At 41.1% G+C, this 12170-nt stretch overlaps 1 protein-coding gene across 4 annotated transcripts; it reads left to right on the top strand.

Annotated features, from left to right (window-relative positions):
* The first annotated feature begins 1866 nt into the window (after positions 1–1866).
* LOC140797311 (violaxanthin de-epoxidase, chloroplastic-like) lies at positions 1867–11951 on the top strand. 4 transcript variants are annotated; one of them, XM_073150654.1, is made up of 8 exons: positions 1867–1950; positions 2055–2255; positions 2461–2593; positions 2683–2804; positions 2885–3071; positions 3916–4012; positions 4119–4510; positions 4784–5584. In XM_073150654.1, exons 7-8 carry the CDS (start codon positions 4200–4202, stop codon positions 5283–5285), a joined length of 813 nt encoding a protein of 270 aa, XP_073006755.1. In that variant the 5' UTR covers positions 1867–1950; positions 2055–2255; positions 2461–2593; positions 2683–2804; positions 2885–3071; positions 3916–4012; positions 4119–4199; the 3' UTR covers positions 5286–5584. The 4 variants fall into 4 exon arrangements, with proteins under 4 accessions (XP_073006755.1, XP_073006754.1, XP_073006757.1 ...); XM_073150653.1 differs by having other exon boundaries at positions 1883–1950; positions 2899–3071; XM_073150656.1 differs by lacking the exons at positions 2461–2593; positions 2683–2804; positions 2885–3071; ... (1 more) ...; positions 4119–4510; positions 4784–5584 and adding exons at positions 7391–7541; positions 7626–7714; positions 9877–9931; positions 10016–10101; positions 11544–11951 and having other exon boundaries at positions 1883–1950.
* Positions 11952–12170: the final 219 nt, after the last annotated feature.

The raw sequence follows: 12170 nt of genomic DNA, 5'->3' as shown, positions 1-12170 counted from the left end.
GCTGGGTATTTTGGTGCTTTGGTTCCACGTTGCTCTATCTTTGTTGTCGTGAAGGGTGATCTACGGCCGCGATCGTCACCTGTCCCGAGCTTGATTACTATCCCATTGATGTTGACAGACTCCCGGTCCTGCGTCACTTCCGTCCTTCTGCAGTCCAACTCCACTAATCCGTCCCGCTCAAGTGGGGTAGCCTTGGCCTTCTCATGACACGTCTTCCTTCCATCTTGTATTGACTTCCCTTTGTCCTCCTTCCTTTGTTTCAACCCGCCAGTTAAAGGTGAGTCATCGCTTTTTGTTTCCACCACCTTAACCATCTTCGTGTTACTCTCCTGATTCTCCCTGCTGTGCGTGGCTTCGGAGATCTTTCCTTTCCCTTTGGCTGGCGTTCCCTTATCCTTATGGAAACTCGAGCTCTCCCTCTGTTGGTCAGTTTCCTTGACTTGTCTATTAGTCCTAGGAAGCGTCTTGGTCTGGTCTGCCAGGTTCTCCTTCCCATTGCACCTTTTGCCTGGTATTTCCGTACTCCTTCCATTTTGATGAAAGTTCACCTTACTCGCTTCTGGCCTCTCTTTCCTAGCCCATGTCTTCACTCCTTCAGCCTTCACCTCTCTCATCTGCTCCATCGGAGTCCGCGCTGCCGTGTTCTGCGCCATCTGCGATTGCACCACCTTCCGTCTCCGCCTCCTCATCGTGCACCACGGACCATAGGTCGTATCCTGTTCCGTCATCGGATATTGCATTGTCTCCGTTTCGCCTCCTGGTCTGTTCACACTTCTCTTGCTCGTTCCTTGCTTCCTCGCTTCTTCCTTCCTGTGTTCACATCCTGCTGCCCGGTGCCCTATCCTGCCACAGAGGTAGCAGAATACCGGTATATTCTCATAGACCACTCGGAGGTCCACCTGGTCTTCCTTCGGTCCAAGCCACACTGCCTTCTTTAGTGGTTTCTGGAGATCAATCTCCACACACACCCTTGCAAACCTGCTCCTCGTGTGGTCCAGTGTTGTCTCGTCCACCCTCAGTGGCTTCCCGAAGTACCCAGCCACCGGAACCAACGCTTCTAGTTCCCAGTACTCCTGTGGCAGATTATGAAGTTGGATCCATACCGGGGCAGATGTAAACGCTTCTGCTGTAGGCCTGAAGTTGTTCCTCCACGGAATGAGGCTAAGTACTCTTCCTTGTATAGTCCACGGCCCTTTTGTGAGTACGTGCACCATATCCTCCTCCTTCTTGAACCGGAATAAATAATACCCTCCAGACATGTCCGAGGCAGCGAACTTGTCTATTCCGTTCCAAAGTCTGATCAGTGTGCGCTTGAGCATTTCTAAAGGAATACTCCTCCCTAAGAACCTTCCGAACAGCGTGAGCTTCCACCGGTTCCTGCACTTCACCAGTACTTCTGGGTCTATAATAATACAGTCTTCAGTTTGTTCTCTTAACTTCTCCAGAATCTCCTCCGGGATGCGGCCATTGGTGCCGTTGGCCCTCTTCCCTTCCTTTGCAACCGATGCCCACGACCTATTTATGTCTTCTCGTTCCTTCCCCTTTCCGTTACAGTCTTCTCTTGGCTCGCTACTTCCCCCACCAGCATCAGCCGGTGGGGAAGGTCCCTCCATTCCCCGAGTGTCCGCGCCGATATCGCCACTCCGTCGCAGGTCTCAGGTGCTCTCCTCTTCCCCCTCAAATATAAACCATAATTAGAATTTGGTCTTAAGTTATAAAAAGGATTGGTAAACCTACAGAAGAAAGAGAGTTAAGAATAATTACACCTAAATGCGTAAATAATTCCGAAATCCGAATTCCAGAACTACCCTCATCTCTCTCGTGGAGACGTGGACCTTCCTCACTTGTATATCTACTCTTATCAGCAGCATCATGAACACTTGGACATAACGCAGCTTTCCGCTCCTCCATTCTTCTCCACCATTAATGGAGGCGTCCTTCACCGCTCTCGTATGCCCTCTTCTCCTCCATCTCCTTCTCTCTTCTTCTCTTCTCCAACCCTAACAAATTACTCTCTCTCTCTCTCTCTCTCTCTCTCTCTCTCTCTCTCTCAGGCGAGCGTTCGTCCTGCAATGTCCGGCCCGAGAAGCTTCGCCGTCTCCCGAGTAGTGAGCCCTTCCTCGGCTTTGTTAGGTCATCGTAGGAGTCCTCTCTGCTCCGCTTCCGTCCTCTCCGGCAGCCGCGCCCATGGCGCCACCTCGCCGTCTTCCCCCTCGTTTCGGAGCAGCTCCACCTCGGCTCGGGCCGAGCTCAAGGTGAGATACTTGGCCTATGGTTTCATCTTTCCTTCTTGGTTTTTTAAAGCAAAGCTCCCTTCGTTGTTTTCCTTCTACTTTTAGGATTAGAGCTTCACCTCGGCTCGAAATCGTACCCTTTATTCCCTTTTTAAGCTAAGGATATAGGTTTTTTGAGTAGGAATTTATTAATTCTTGACAATGGTTTTTCCCAATGGGAACCCAGGAAGCTGAGCTGCAATCGAAGGTCACTAACAAGGTGCACTTCGACATAGGCATCGGGAACCCGGTGGGGAGGATTGTGATAGGATTGTTTGGGGATGATGTGCCCCAGAAAGCTGAGAATATTCGTGCTCTTTGTACATGTCTTGGCTGCTAAGTTTTTCTGTTTCTTGGTTGGTTTAGAGGTGATGAAATTTTGTTGAGCTTAGTGTCATTTTTCTATCAGGGGAGAAGGTGTTTAGGTATAAGGGATCGATGACTCAACGTGTCATTAAGAACTTCATGATTCAAGGAGGAAACTTTGATCAGGGAAACGAATGTGCTGATCTGGGTATTCATAATTCTAAGGTAGTTGATGCGACACCATTTATAAATTTGTAGTCCTTGTTACTTTCCGTTATTAATGTTTATATAGTCACATGTTAAAGTGTGATGCTTATAGGTTAAGGTGGAGGGATCATTGTCGACATCTGTCATTTTGAATACTCTCAAGATTTCGAGCCAGTTACACTTAATAAGCTTAACTGGACTACTGTCTTGCATCATTTTAGCTGTTGCTCCAGCTCATGCTGTTGATGCGCTTAAGACATGCACCTGCCTATTGAAGGAATGCAGGTGACTGACAGAAACTTTTCTCTTTTCTTAATCATGCCATAATTCTGAGATTTTTTCTTTTTACTATCAATACTTAAACTAGAATTGCATGATTCTCCAATGTTCAATACTTGCAGATGCAGTACAAAGGTAGCACGTTCTCTTAAGGGTATTAATTTCCTTCTATTCTGTACTTCTGTACGTCAATTCGTGGTTTTGCTAGACAATATAGTTACGAGACAGATGCTAGAACTGTAGAACATCAATGCTGTGTTTCTGCAGGGGGTTGATCTTGTTCTTTTTGGATCATCTTGGAGATTAACTGGAAAGTTTGGAAATTTTGGAAATCTGCTCCTTTGGTTAGATAAACTGGAACAGCAAATTGAATCCTCATGCTTTCAAATCGCCACAAGCTTTAATTACAACAAAATTGATTATTCTTAACCTATTGACCTTATAGTTTCTGTGGCAAGTCACTTCTCTTACATTAGTATGCCAATCCTGGAATTAGGAACCAATCTCTATATGCCATCATGCAGAAAATATTAGTGATACTCAACCCATCTTCACATTTGAGATGCTATTCTGTGCGCAATAAAAGAGGAAATCCCAACAAAGGGAGTCACATAATGTATGCAAGATCTAGAAAACAGGATAGCTTTTCACAGATGGTAAAGTGAATAACTGATGCATAAACTTGACCGTTATACTTAAGAATGATGAGGGTTATATATATGAGAAATGTCTGCCATCTACTTTTAAGGAGATTAGTGTAATTCATCTCACTCTTCCTACTTTCTTATGAAGCATGCTGGTCTGCATTTTCTAGTTGGAAAAAGTATAATATTTTTTCTTTTTGTTTCAGGGTGGAGCTGGCGAAGTGCATTGCTAATCCATCTTGTGCAGCAAATATTGCATGTTTGCAGACATGTAATGATCGACCTGATGAGACTGAATGTCAGGTTGCTTTTAGAGTTTTAGTATTTAATGATCCCTGCCAGACTAAGAATATTGGTAGCTAGTGATTGACGGTAGTATTTACTTTCTTTTATTCCCTTTATCATACAGATTAAATGTGGAGACCTATTTGAAAACAATGTCGTAGATGAATTCAACGAGTGTGCAGTTGCACGCAAGAAATGTGTTCCAATGAAGTCTGATCTTGGCGAATTTCCTGTTCCTGATCCATCTGTTCTTGTTAAAAGCTTTAATATGTCAGACTTTAATGGGAAGTGGTACATAACAAGTGGCTTAAATCCTACCTTTGATGCATTTGATTGTCAATTACATGAGTTTCACGTGGAGTCAGACAAACTTGTGGGAAATATATCATGGCGGATAAGGACTCCAGATAGTGGTTTTTTCACTAGATCCACCGTACAGAGATTTGTGCAAGATCCCATGCAGCCTGGGATACTATACAATCATGATAATGAGTACCTCCATTATCAAGATGACTGGTCCGTGTCTTTCTCTCTCTAAAATATATTCTTTCCCTGTCTATAGAAAGCAAGTGGTGACACATTATAACATTGTTGTAAAAATGTTAAAATTAAATTATGTGAATTTTTTCATTTTGGATCCTTACTCATTAGTTAATTGGGTTTGCCTTGTCATCTAAAACTATTTAACCTTTCTTGAGGGTTATTATTGATGCACTAGAGTGTACAAAATAACTACTTTATAGTTATCATGGTAAAAAATACTGATTATTTTATTTATGGCCTCTGCAGGTACATTATATCATCTAAGATAGAGAACAAACCAGATGATTACATATTTGTATACTATCGTGGTAAAAATGATGCTTGGGATGGATATGGAGGTGCTGTTGTATACACAAGAAGTGCTGTCTTACCTGAGACCATAAGACCTGAACTAGAGAAAGCAGCAAGGAATGTCGGTCGAGACTTCAGTAGGTTCATCAGGACAGACAATACATGTGGGCCTGAACCTCCTCTTGTAGAAAGACTGGAGAAGACCGTGGAGGTAGGCGAGAAGACTATAATTAGAGAAGTAGAAGAGATAGAAGGGGAGGTCGAGGAGCTAGGCAAGACTGAGGCCACCTTGTTTCAGAGGCTTGAGGAGGGGATCACGGAACTCAAGGGGGACATAGAGAACTTCTTCAAAGGGCTGAGTAAAGAAGAGATGGAAATTTTGGATGAGCTGAAGATGGAAGCAACCGAGGTCGAGAAAGTTTTTGGTCGTGCGCTGCCACTAAGGAAGCTAAGATGAGTTTGCGTTACACTACTGGACCAACTTAAAGATTAAGATTGTTTTACCTGAATTCATCAGATGACTATGCCATACATATAAATATAGGTGTACAAAATGCACAACAATAGAGAACCTTCAAGTTTTCTCTTTCACATTTTTCAATTTGTGCTCATCGCACTCTATTGTCTCATTTTTCTTGAACTATAGAAACGAAAGGAAAAAGAAGAAGAATCTAAACTGTCTCTCCTTCTTTACTTTGAGTATGGTATGTAATTGTCAAATTGCTTGAATAAAAGACCCAATTTGTTTATAGCAAAGGCTACCATAACAAAATGTAAAGGTTCATTTAAAAAGCTGTCCACTGACTATAGATCTGCAGTTGTTAGATCATACAGCCAGATTATATGAACATACTATATTTATAAGGGTTACCTTCATCTTAGTTATGCAAAATACCAAGTTGCTGGTAAAGTTATAATTGTTTGTAACTATGGATCCCCATGATATTATTGCGGTTTGTATCTAGACCTGAGCACAGGTAGATCGATTTAGTAAACCCAATACACAGTCGGTCTTGGTCAAGAGTTATTCAGCCCAGTACTCAGGCTTTGTGAGATTTCCATAGTAGTAGACTTCCACCATGACATCTGTTTCAAAAAGCTCTTACAAATTTTTGGTAAGGGATAATTCTACTTACAGAACTATTACAATTTTATGTATACAATCTCTAAATCTTTATTCAAATTTTTTTTAGTTTAGAGCTCTATATAATTACTTCTTCTTTTTTTAAGTTTAAGGGTCTTAATTTTAAGGGCGTATGTGTGCAATAAAAAAAATTCAGAAAGTGTATATATAAAATAGTGATAATTTTAATAATCGAAGTAAAATTATCTCTTTTAGTAATAGTAAGTAAAATTATCCTAAAAACTTAGTTCGTCTATTTTATGCATTATATGTATATATATATATATTTTTTTTAATAACGTATAGTTTATATTGGAGGTGAATGCAAATAGTTTTAAATGTGATTGATAATAGATTTATATCACATAATTTATCCTAATCCTAATTGTAAAGGCTAATTTGGAAGATTGCAATGGAATTACTATTTACCAAATTCTTGCAATTTTGTCTTAAAAGATTAAAACAGCAACTCACAAGATTTGCATCCTTTGAAAAATCTATGACAACAACATCTACATCTCACAGCATTTTCTCTTCTTCTAAAATCTAAATAGTAAATAAAGTGGGAATTTGCAAATTTCCAAATTCCAAGACTGCCCTCCTCCCTCTCCCGGATACTCCTCCCCCACTTATAGATACTCTCTTATCATCAAATAGAAACGAACCCTTGGACATAACGCAGCTCTCCACTCTCCTCCACCATTAATGGCGGCTTCCTTCACCACTCTCGTAATACCTCTCCTCCTCCTCTCTTCTTCTCTTTCCTAAACCCTAACAAGAATCTCTCTCTCTCTCTCTCTCTCTCTCTCTCGCAGGCGAGCGTTCGTCCTGCAATCTCGGGCCCGAGAAGCTTCGCCGTGTGCCGCGTCGCGAACCCTTCGCAGGCTTTGTTGGGTCTTCGTAGGAGTCCTCTCTCCTCCGCTTCCGTCCTCTCCAGCGCCCATGGCGTCATCTCGCCGTCTTCCCCCTCGTCTCGGAGCAGCTCCCGCTTCACCACCTCGGCTCGGGCCGAGCTCAAGGTGAGAGACTTGGTCTAGGGCTTCATATCCCCTTCTTGCCTTCTCGGTTCTCTCAAAGTTCGGGGATTAGGGTTCAAAAAGGAATCTCGGTAGCATTTGTTTTTCTGGTCGCAGTTTCTGGTTTCCCCTGCTTGGTTCCTTCTAAATTTGGGATTAAAGTTACAGATTGGGTAGTAAATCTTTTTTTCGTTGCAATTTTCTGGAAAGACAAAATTTTGGGCAGCTTTTAAGGAACTGATATCGCAGAGCAAAGAAAAGGAAAAGTAAAAAATAAAAAGAATATCCACAGTACCTTTCAGATAATATCTTTGTCGGTAAACATCATTATCTGTTTTTTTAATGCTCAAGATCTAACAAGACATAAGTTCTTTGAGTATAGTTCGTTGATTCTTGGCAATTGTTTTCCCCAATGGAAACCAGGAAGCTGACCTGCAATCGAAGGTCACTAACAAGGTGTACTTCGACATAAGCATCGGGAACCCGGTGGGGAAGCTTGTGGGCAGGGTTGTGATAGGGTTGTTTGGAGATGATGTGCCCCAGACTGCTGAGAATTTTCGTGCTCTTTGTACAGGTATTAGTTGCTAATCTTCTTGTCTCTTGGTTGATTTTGAGGTGAACATGGAATTTGTTGAGCATTTTATTGTCTTTCTATCAGGGGAGAAGGGTTTTGGGTACAAGGGATCCACGTTTCATCGTGTCATTAAGGACTTCATGATTCAAGGAGGAGACTTTGATAAGGGAAATGTATGTGCCTCCATATCCTATACTCAGAGTTGTCATTATTAGGTTGTCTGTTGCAATAAGTTTTAAAAACTCTTGTTTTTGTGCTGAATTGTGATCTTTCTTTGGTTTATTTTATTGCTTTACTCTATAGCCTTTATTTTATTGCTTTGGTTTTAGTTATTTTATCTTTCTTTGTCATCATGTATATATGTTTTTTGTCCTCTTGATCAGCTACAGATATTAACATTTCAATAACTTGATTAGCGCATATTAAAAAGAACCTAGAAGTTCATCAAATGTTTAGGAAGACTAGCAAAAGAAAACTTCTCATTGGTTACAAAGGTGCATGTTAGAGCACTGCAACTTTGATAACAGTTGTCTTGTTTTTCTAAGAATAAAATATATGGTTTTGCTGATCAATTATCAGAAAAAGTATGTAACATGATAATAGAAAGTTCTGAGCTCAGATGTATCTTCTAGCTAAATACATAATGTTGACAACGTGATCCCTACCCCGTCCTTGTTATTCAAGAAATTTCTGTTTGAAAAGGTTTGCAAGGCCTAGAGTTTTGCAGGCCTAAACTATGTGCATGCAGGTGAACCTTACTAAGTCCCTTGATTTATGTGTTCCTCATATATTTGACACAAGACCTTCTCAGAAATGGAGTGTTTGCATCTTATATGGTTGCCATCACATGCACATGATTTTATATTAAACTTCTATTTGTACGTAGTAACTGCATTCTCTTTGTTTGCATCTCTTCTTTTAACCTTTATATATGTTCTCACTTGAATAGGGGTGTAAACGAGCCGAGCCTGAGCGAGCTGTCTCTAGCTCAGGCTCGGCTCGAAATTAGTTTCGAGCCTCATAATGTTGCTCAGGCTCGGCTCAGCTCAACCCGAGCCGAGCTCGAACTGAGCCTAACCGAGCCCGAGCCGAGCCCGAGCAATGCTCGGGCTCGATTAGAGGATGAGGCGGTGGCGACGTGGGTGGTGGCGACATGGACAGCGGCTTGTCGAAGGAGTCGGAGACAGATGGAGGAGGCCAACGGTAGAGGAGGAGGAGGAGGAGGCCGACAGAGGAGGAGGCCGACGGAGAGGAAGGCGTGGCGTCGTGGTGGTGGCGTGCCGTCGTTGCCGATGGAGGCCGACGGGGAGGGAAGAGGTGGCGACATGTGGGGGTGAGGTTAGGAGTGGTGATCGGATGGATGAGGGTGAGAGTGAAGGTGAGGGTGGGGTGGGGGAATTGAGGATGGGGAAGGTGATGTGATGGGAAATGTGAAGTAATTAATGAGGGTGGGGTAGGTGAGGGTGATGAATGTTGTGTTACGGGTGAGAATGAGTTAGTGAGGGACACGTGGCAATATTTCTTTATGCCACGTGTCCTTAGTCATAGGGAGTCAGGCTATCGAGCCTATCGAGCCGAGCCTGAGCGAGCCGGCTCTAGCTCAGGCTCGGCTCGATATTAATTTCGAGCCTATTATGATGGCTCGGGCTCGGCTCAGCTCTGATCGAGCCGAGCCGGACTCGAGCTTCACCCGAGCTTCACCCGAGCTGCTCGTCAAGCCTGACAGCCCTACACTTGAATTAGTATATTTAATACTTCTCCATCAGCCCTTGACTCTTTCATGGATTGAAGTGGCACACTAAGGCCACAATGTGCAGATATAATTAGATATGTATAATACATTTTACGCCATAACTATAGCCTCCATTAGTACTACAGGTACACAAAGGAATTCCAAAACATGCTTGAAAAATATTTTCTTGTGGTTCACTGTAAGTAGACATATTGGAATGCTAGAGAAGCGCATAGAAATTGGCTCGAGGCTACTTCACAAGCTGCATTCTTGCCTGATTTTTCTTTTTTCAAACATATATGCCATTGTTACTTATTTTGACAGGGAGCTAATGGTATGATCTTGCCATCAATTTCTAGAAGATGTTTCTGATTGATTGTCCATTAGAAAGTAGGATAATTATTCCTTCAAATTTTCTTAATTTTATGAGGTTAATTAACGAACCTCATCGTATTGTGAAAAGACTTGCACACTCCCAAGTCTTATTGGTTACTCAGTCTACTGCAAAATGGAATAACTGCTACTGGTTCAATCTAGTTTTAAAATTCAGTATGGTTTATGGTTCTGGATAGCTCTAGACTGTATACTCTTTTTCTTTTGCAGGGGACTGGAGGTAAAAGCATATATGGTCGTACTTTTAAAGACGAGAATTTCAAGTGTATGTTCAACTCAGACAACTATTTGTTCTCACACAATATCCATGCCAAGTTGGTAACGATATTAGCTTAAATATTTTTTGCAGTGGTTCACTCAGGACCAGGAATTGTTAGCATGGCAAATGCTGGACCAAACACCAATGGTAGTCAATTCTTCATTTGCACTGTAAAGGTAATTGTTGGGTTACTTTATAAGTAATCTTTGAATTTTATATCTTGTATATTGTTTTGGCTTGATGATAAGTATTATAGTATTATACCCTCTTCTTGGTGTTTCAACTCTTGGCAAGTCTTTCTGTTGTCTCATTTTGCTTTATCGGGAAATTGATACCACTATCTAAAGGGTTGATGCTAGGTCTGGCAACTGTTTATATGAATCTGTCAATTCCTTCAATGCCTTCTCTTCTATAAATTGCTCTCTTGCTGACCCTATTTATCACGTGCTCGGTAGCCCTGTCTATTCTTTTTGTACTTTTTCATGTTTTTGATTTAATAAACCTTTTAATGCAATTGTAAAGTTCACGAGTCTCAAGACCAAGAAAAATTGACAAGTGGAGCAGGAAAGAATGGTAGCCCACTAAAATGCCTGAGGAAAGATTTTGTTTTCCTTATATCTGTAGAGATACGAGGCTATGAAAATGTAAAGGGATTAATTAGAGCAGGAGCTAGGTGATGAAATTGTGAAAACATTTACATGTGCTGGACCTTAGCCTCAGGTCAATTTTTTTCTGATAGATCATGCCGTAGGCTACACAAGGGGGGCTAATCTTCTCTGATATATTAAGTTAGATAATTGGTCCAACCTTTTCAAGAGACAGGTTGAAACACACAATGCTCTAGCAGAAAATCTACTAAACATCAATCCCAACGAAGGCAAGGGAAAATTGAACCCATGACCTCTATCATAGGCTTATTAGTCTCCCGGGATGATATTTGCTTCCTAAACAAGGATTCAAGTGTGAATAACTAGAGTACATGCTATATCAAAATTTTTTGTTAATGAACCACGTAAATTCATTTAATAATGAAAGGTAATAATGTTGGATGAAGTGTTGGTTAATATATGCATCAATAAAAAACTCATTGGTTTATGAGATTCTTAAGTTTATGATTTTTAGTAACTTGATGAGAAAATGACTACTTTTGTCGTATACTGTTAAAATTTTTTTTAAATTGATTGAGATATATATTCTTTTCTTTTTGTCTTTAAGTTGGATTTATCTGTATTGGTTTAGCGTTTTGGATGTTCACCTATCAAATCCAAAGTTTAGTTGCTGCAAACATGAAAAATACATTTTTTAAACTCAACTCCAGAATTCTTTTCTAAAAAAAAATCTGGGATAGCTAGGAAGATCTATGTGCATTTGGTTGGCCCCATAACACATAATGGCTCCAACTTGCTGGAATGCACCTTCGACATGCAAAAGTTATCATGGGAGCCGTTGGTTCTGACTATTAGAATAGCTACTAATACCTTAATATATGTTTTCCATATCTGTACCGAAGTTGTTCATTTATTTTGTTAGAATAGTGAGTGAGCTATTATTTGCGGGGGCAATATGCGAATGTTGTGGCTACCTTAGTAGCTGATGCATGAACTCTTTTTGGATGCAGACCCCTTGGTTAGACCAAAGACATGTTGTATTCGGCCAGGTCCTTGAAGGTATGGATGTGGTGAAGCTAATTGAGTCGCAAGAGACCGACAGGGGTGACCGGCCCAAGAAGAAAGTCGTCATCAGTGACTGCGGGGAGCTTCCAATAGTCTGATCGAGAGATAACCTTTTCTCCTTTTGAGATGATCATGATATCTTTCCCCCTCTTTTTCCCCTATTTCTTAGAATGAATCATCGGCTTTACACTTGGGCGGATTGTGAGTTGGTAACAAGACATTATAAGAGTAGGAAATGATTTTATCAGCATTTCAGGGACATGCAAGGGGTGGAGTAGTGATTTTCCTCCCCTTGGTATAGGAGCATGCAAGATGAGCAAATATATGAAATTGCGCTACTAGTAGTTCTTCTCTCTTCTTTCTTGCTGTGTGCCAAAACAAATGGTTTACTTTGCTATGTCTAAGCTGCCTTTGCTGTTTTTGTTGCCCAAACTTTATTTCATTGTTATATAATATGAGAGATTTATATCAACAAAAGATCTCACAGAGAAAGGGAATGAATGCCCTTCAAATTTTTTCACAAAACTGACGGCTCTCTACTTATGAAACATGCAGCCCATATTTTATGTATC

This window comes from Typha latifolia, chromosome 11 (assembly GCF_019914945.1).
Source record: "Typha latifolia isolate L0001 chromosome 11, TyphaL0001v2, whole genome shotgun sequence".
Lineage (NCBI taxonomy): Eukaryota > Viridiplantae > Streptophyta > Magnoliopsida > Poales > Typhaceae > Typha > Typha latifolia.
Note: the sequence above shows the minus strand (reverse complement) of the source record. Positions and strands in the feature narration are given on the sequence as shown.

Coding starts and splice junctions, on each gene's coding strand:
- LOC140797311 (XM_073150653.1), top strand. CDS start 1,927: ATGGAGGCGTCCTTCACCGCTCTC. Junction 3,072..3,915: donor TGCCTATTGAAGGAATGCAG/GTGACTGACAGA, acceptor TTTTTGTTTCAG/GGTGGAGCTGGCGAAGTGCA. Junction 4,013..4,118: donor CTGATGAGACTGAATGTCAG/GTTGCTTTTAGA, acceptor TTTATCATACAG/ATTAAATGTGGAGACCTATT.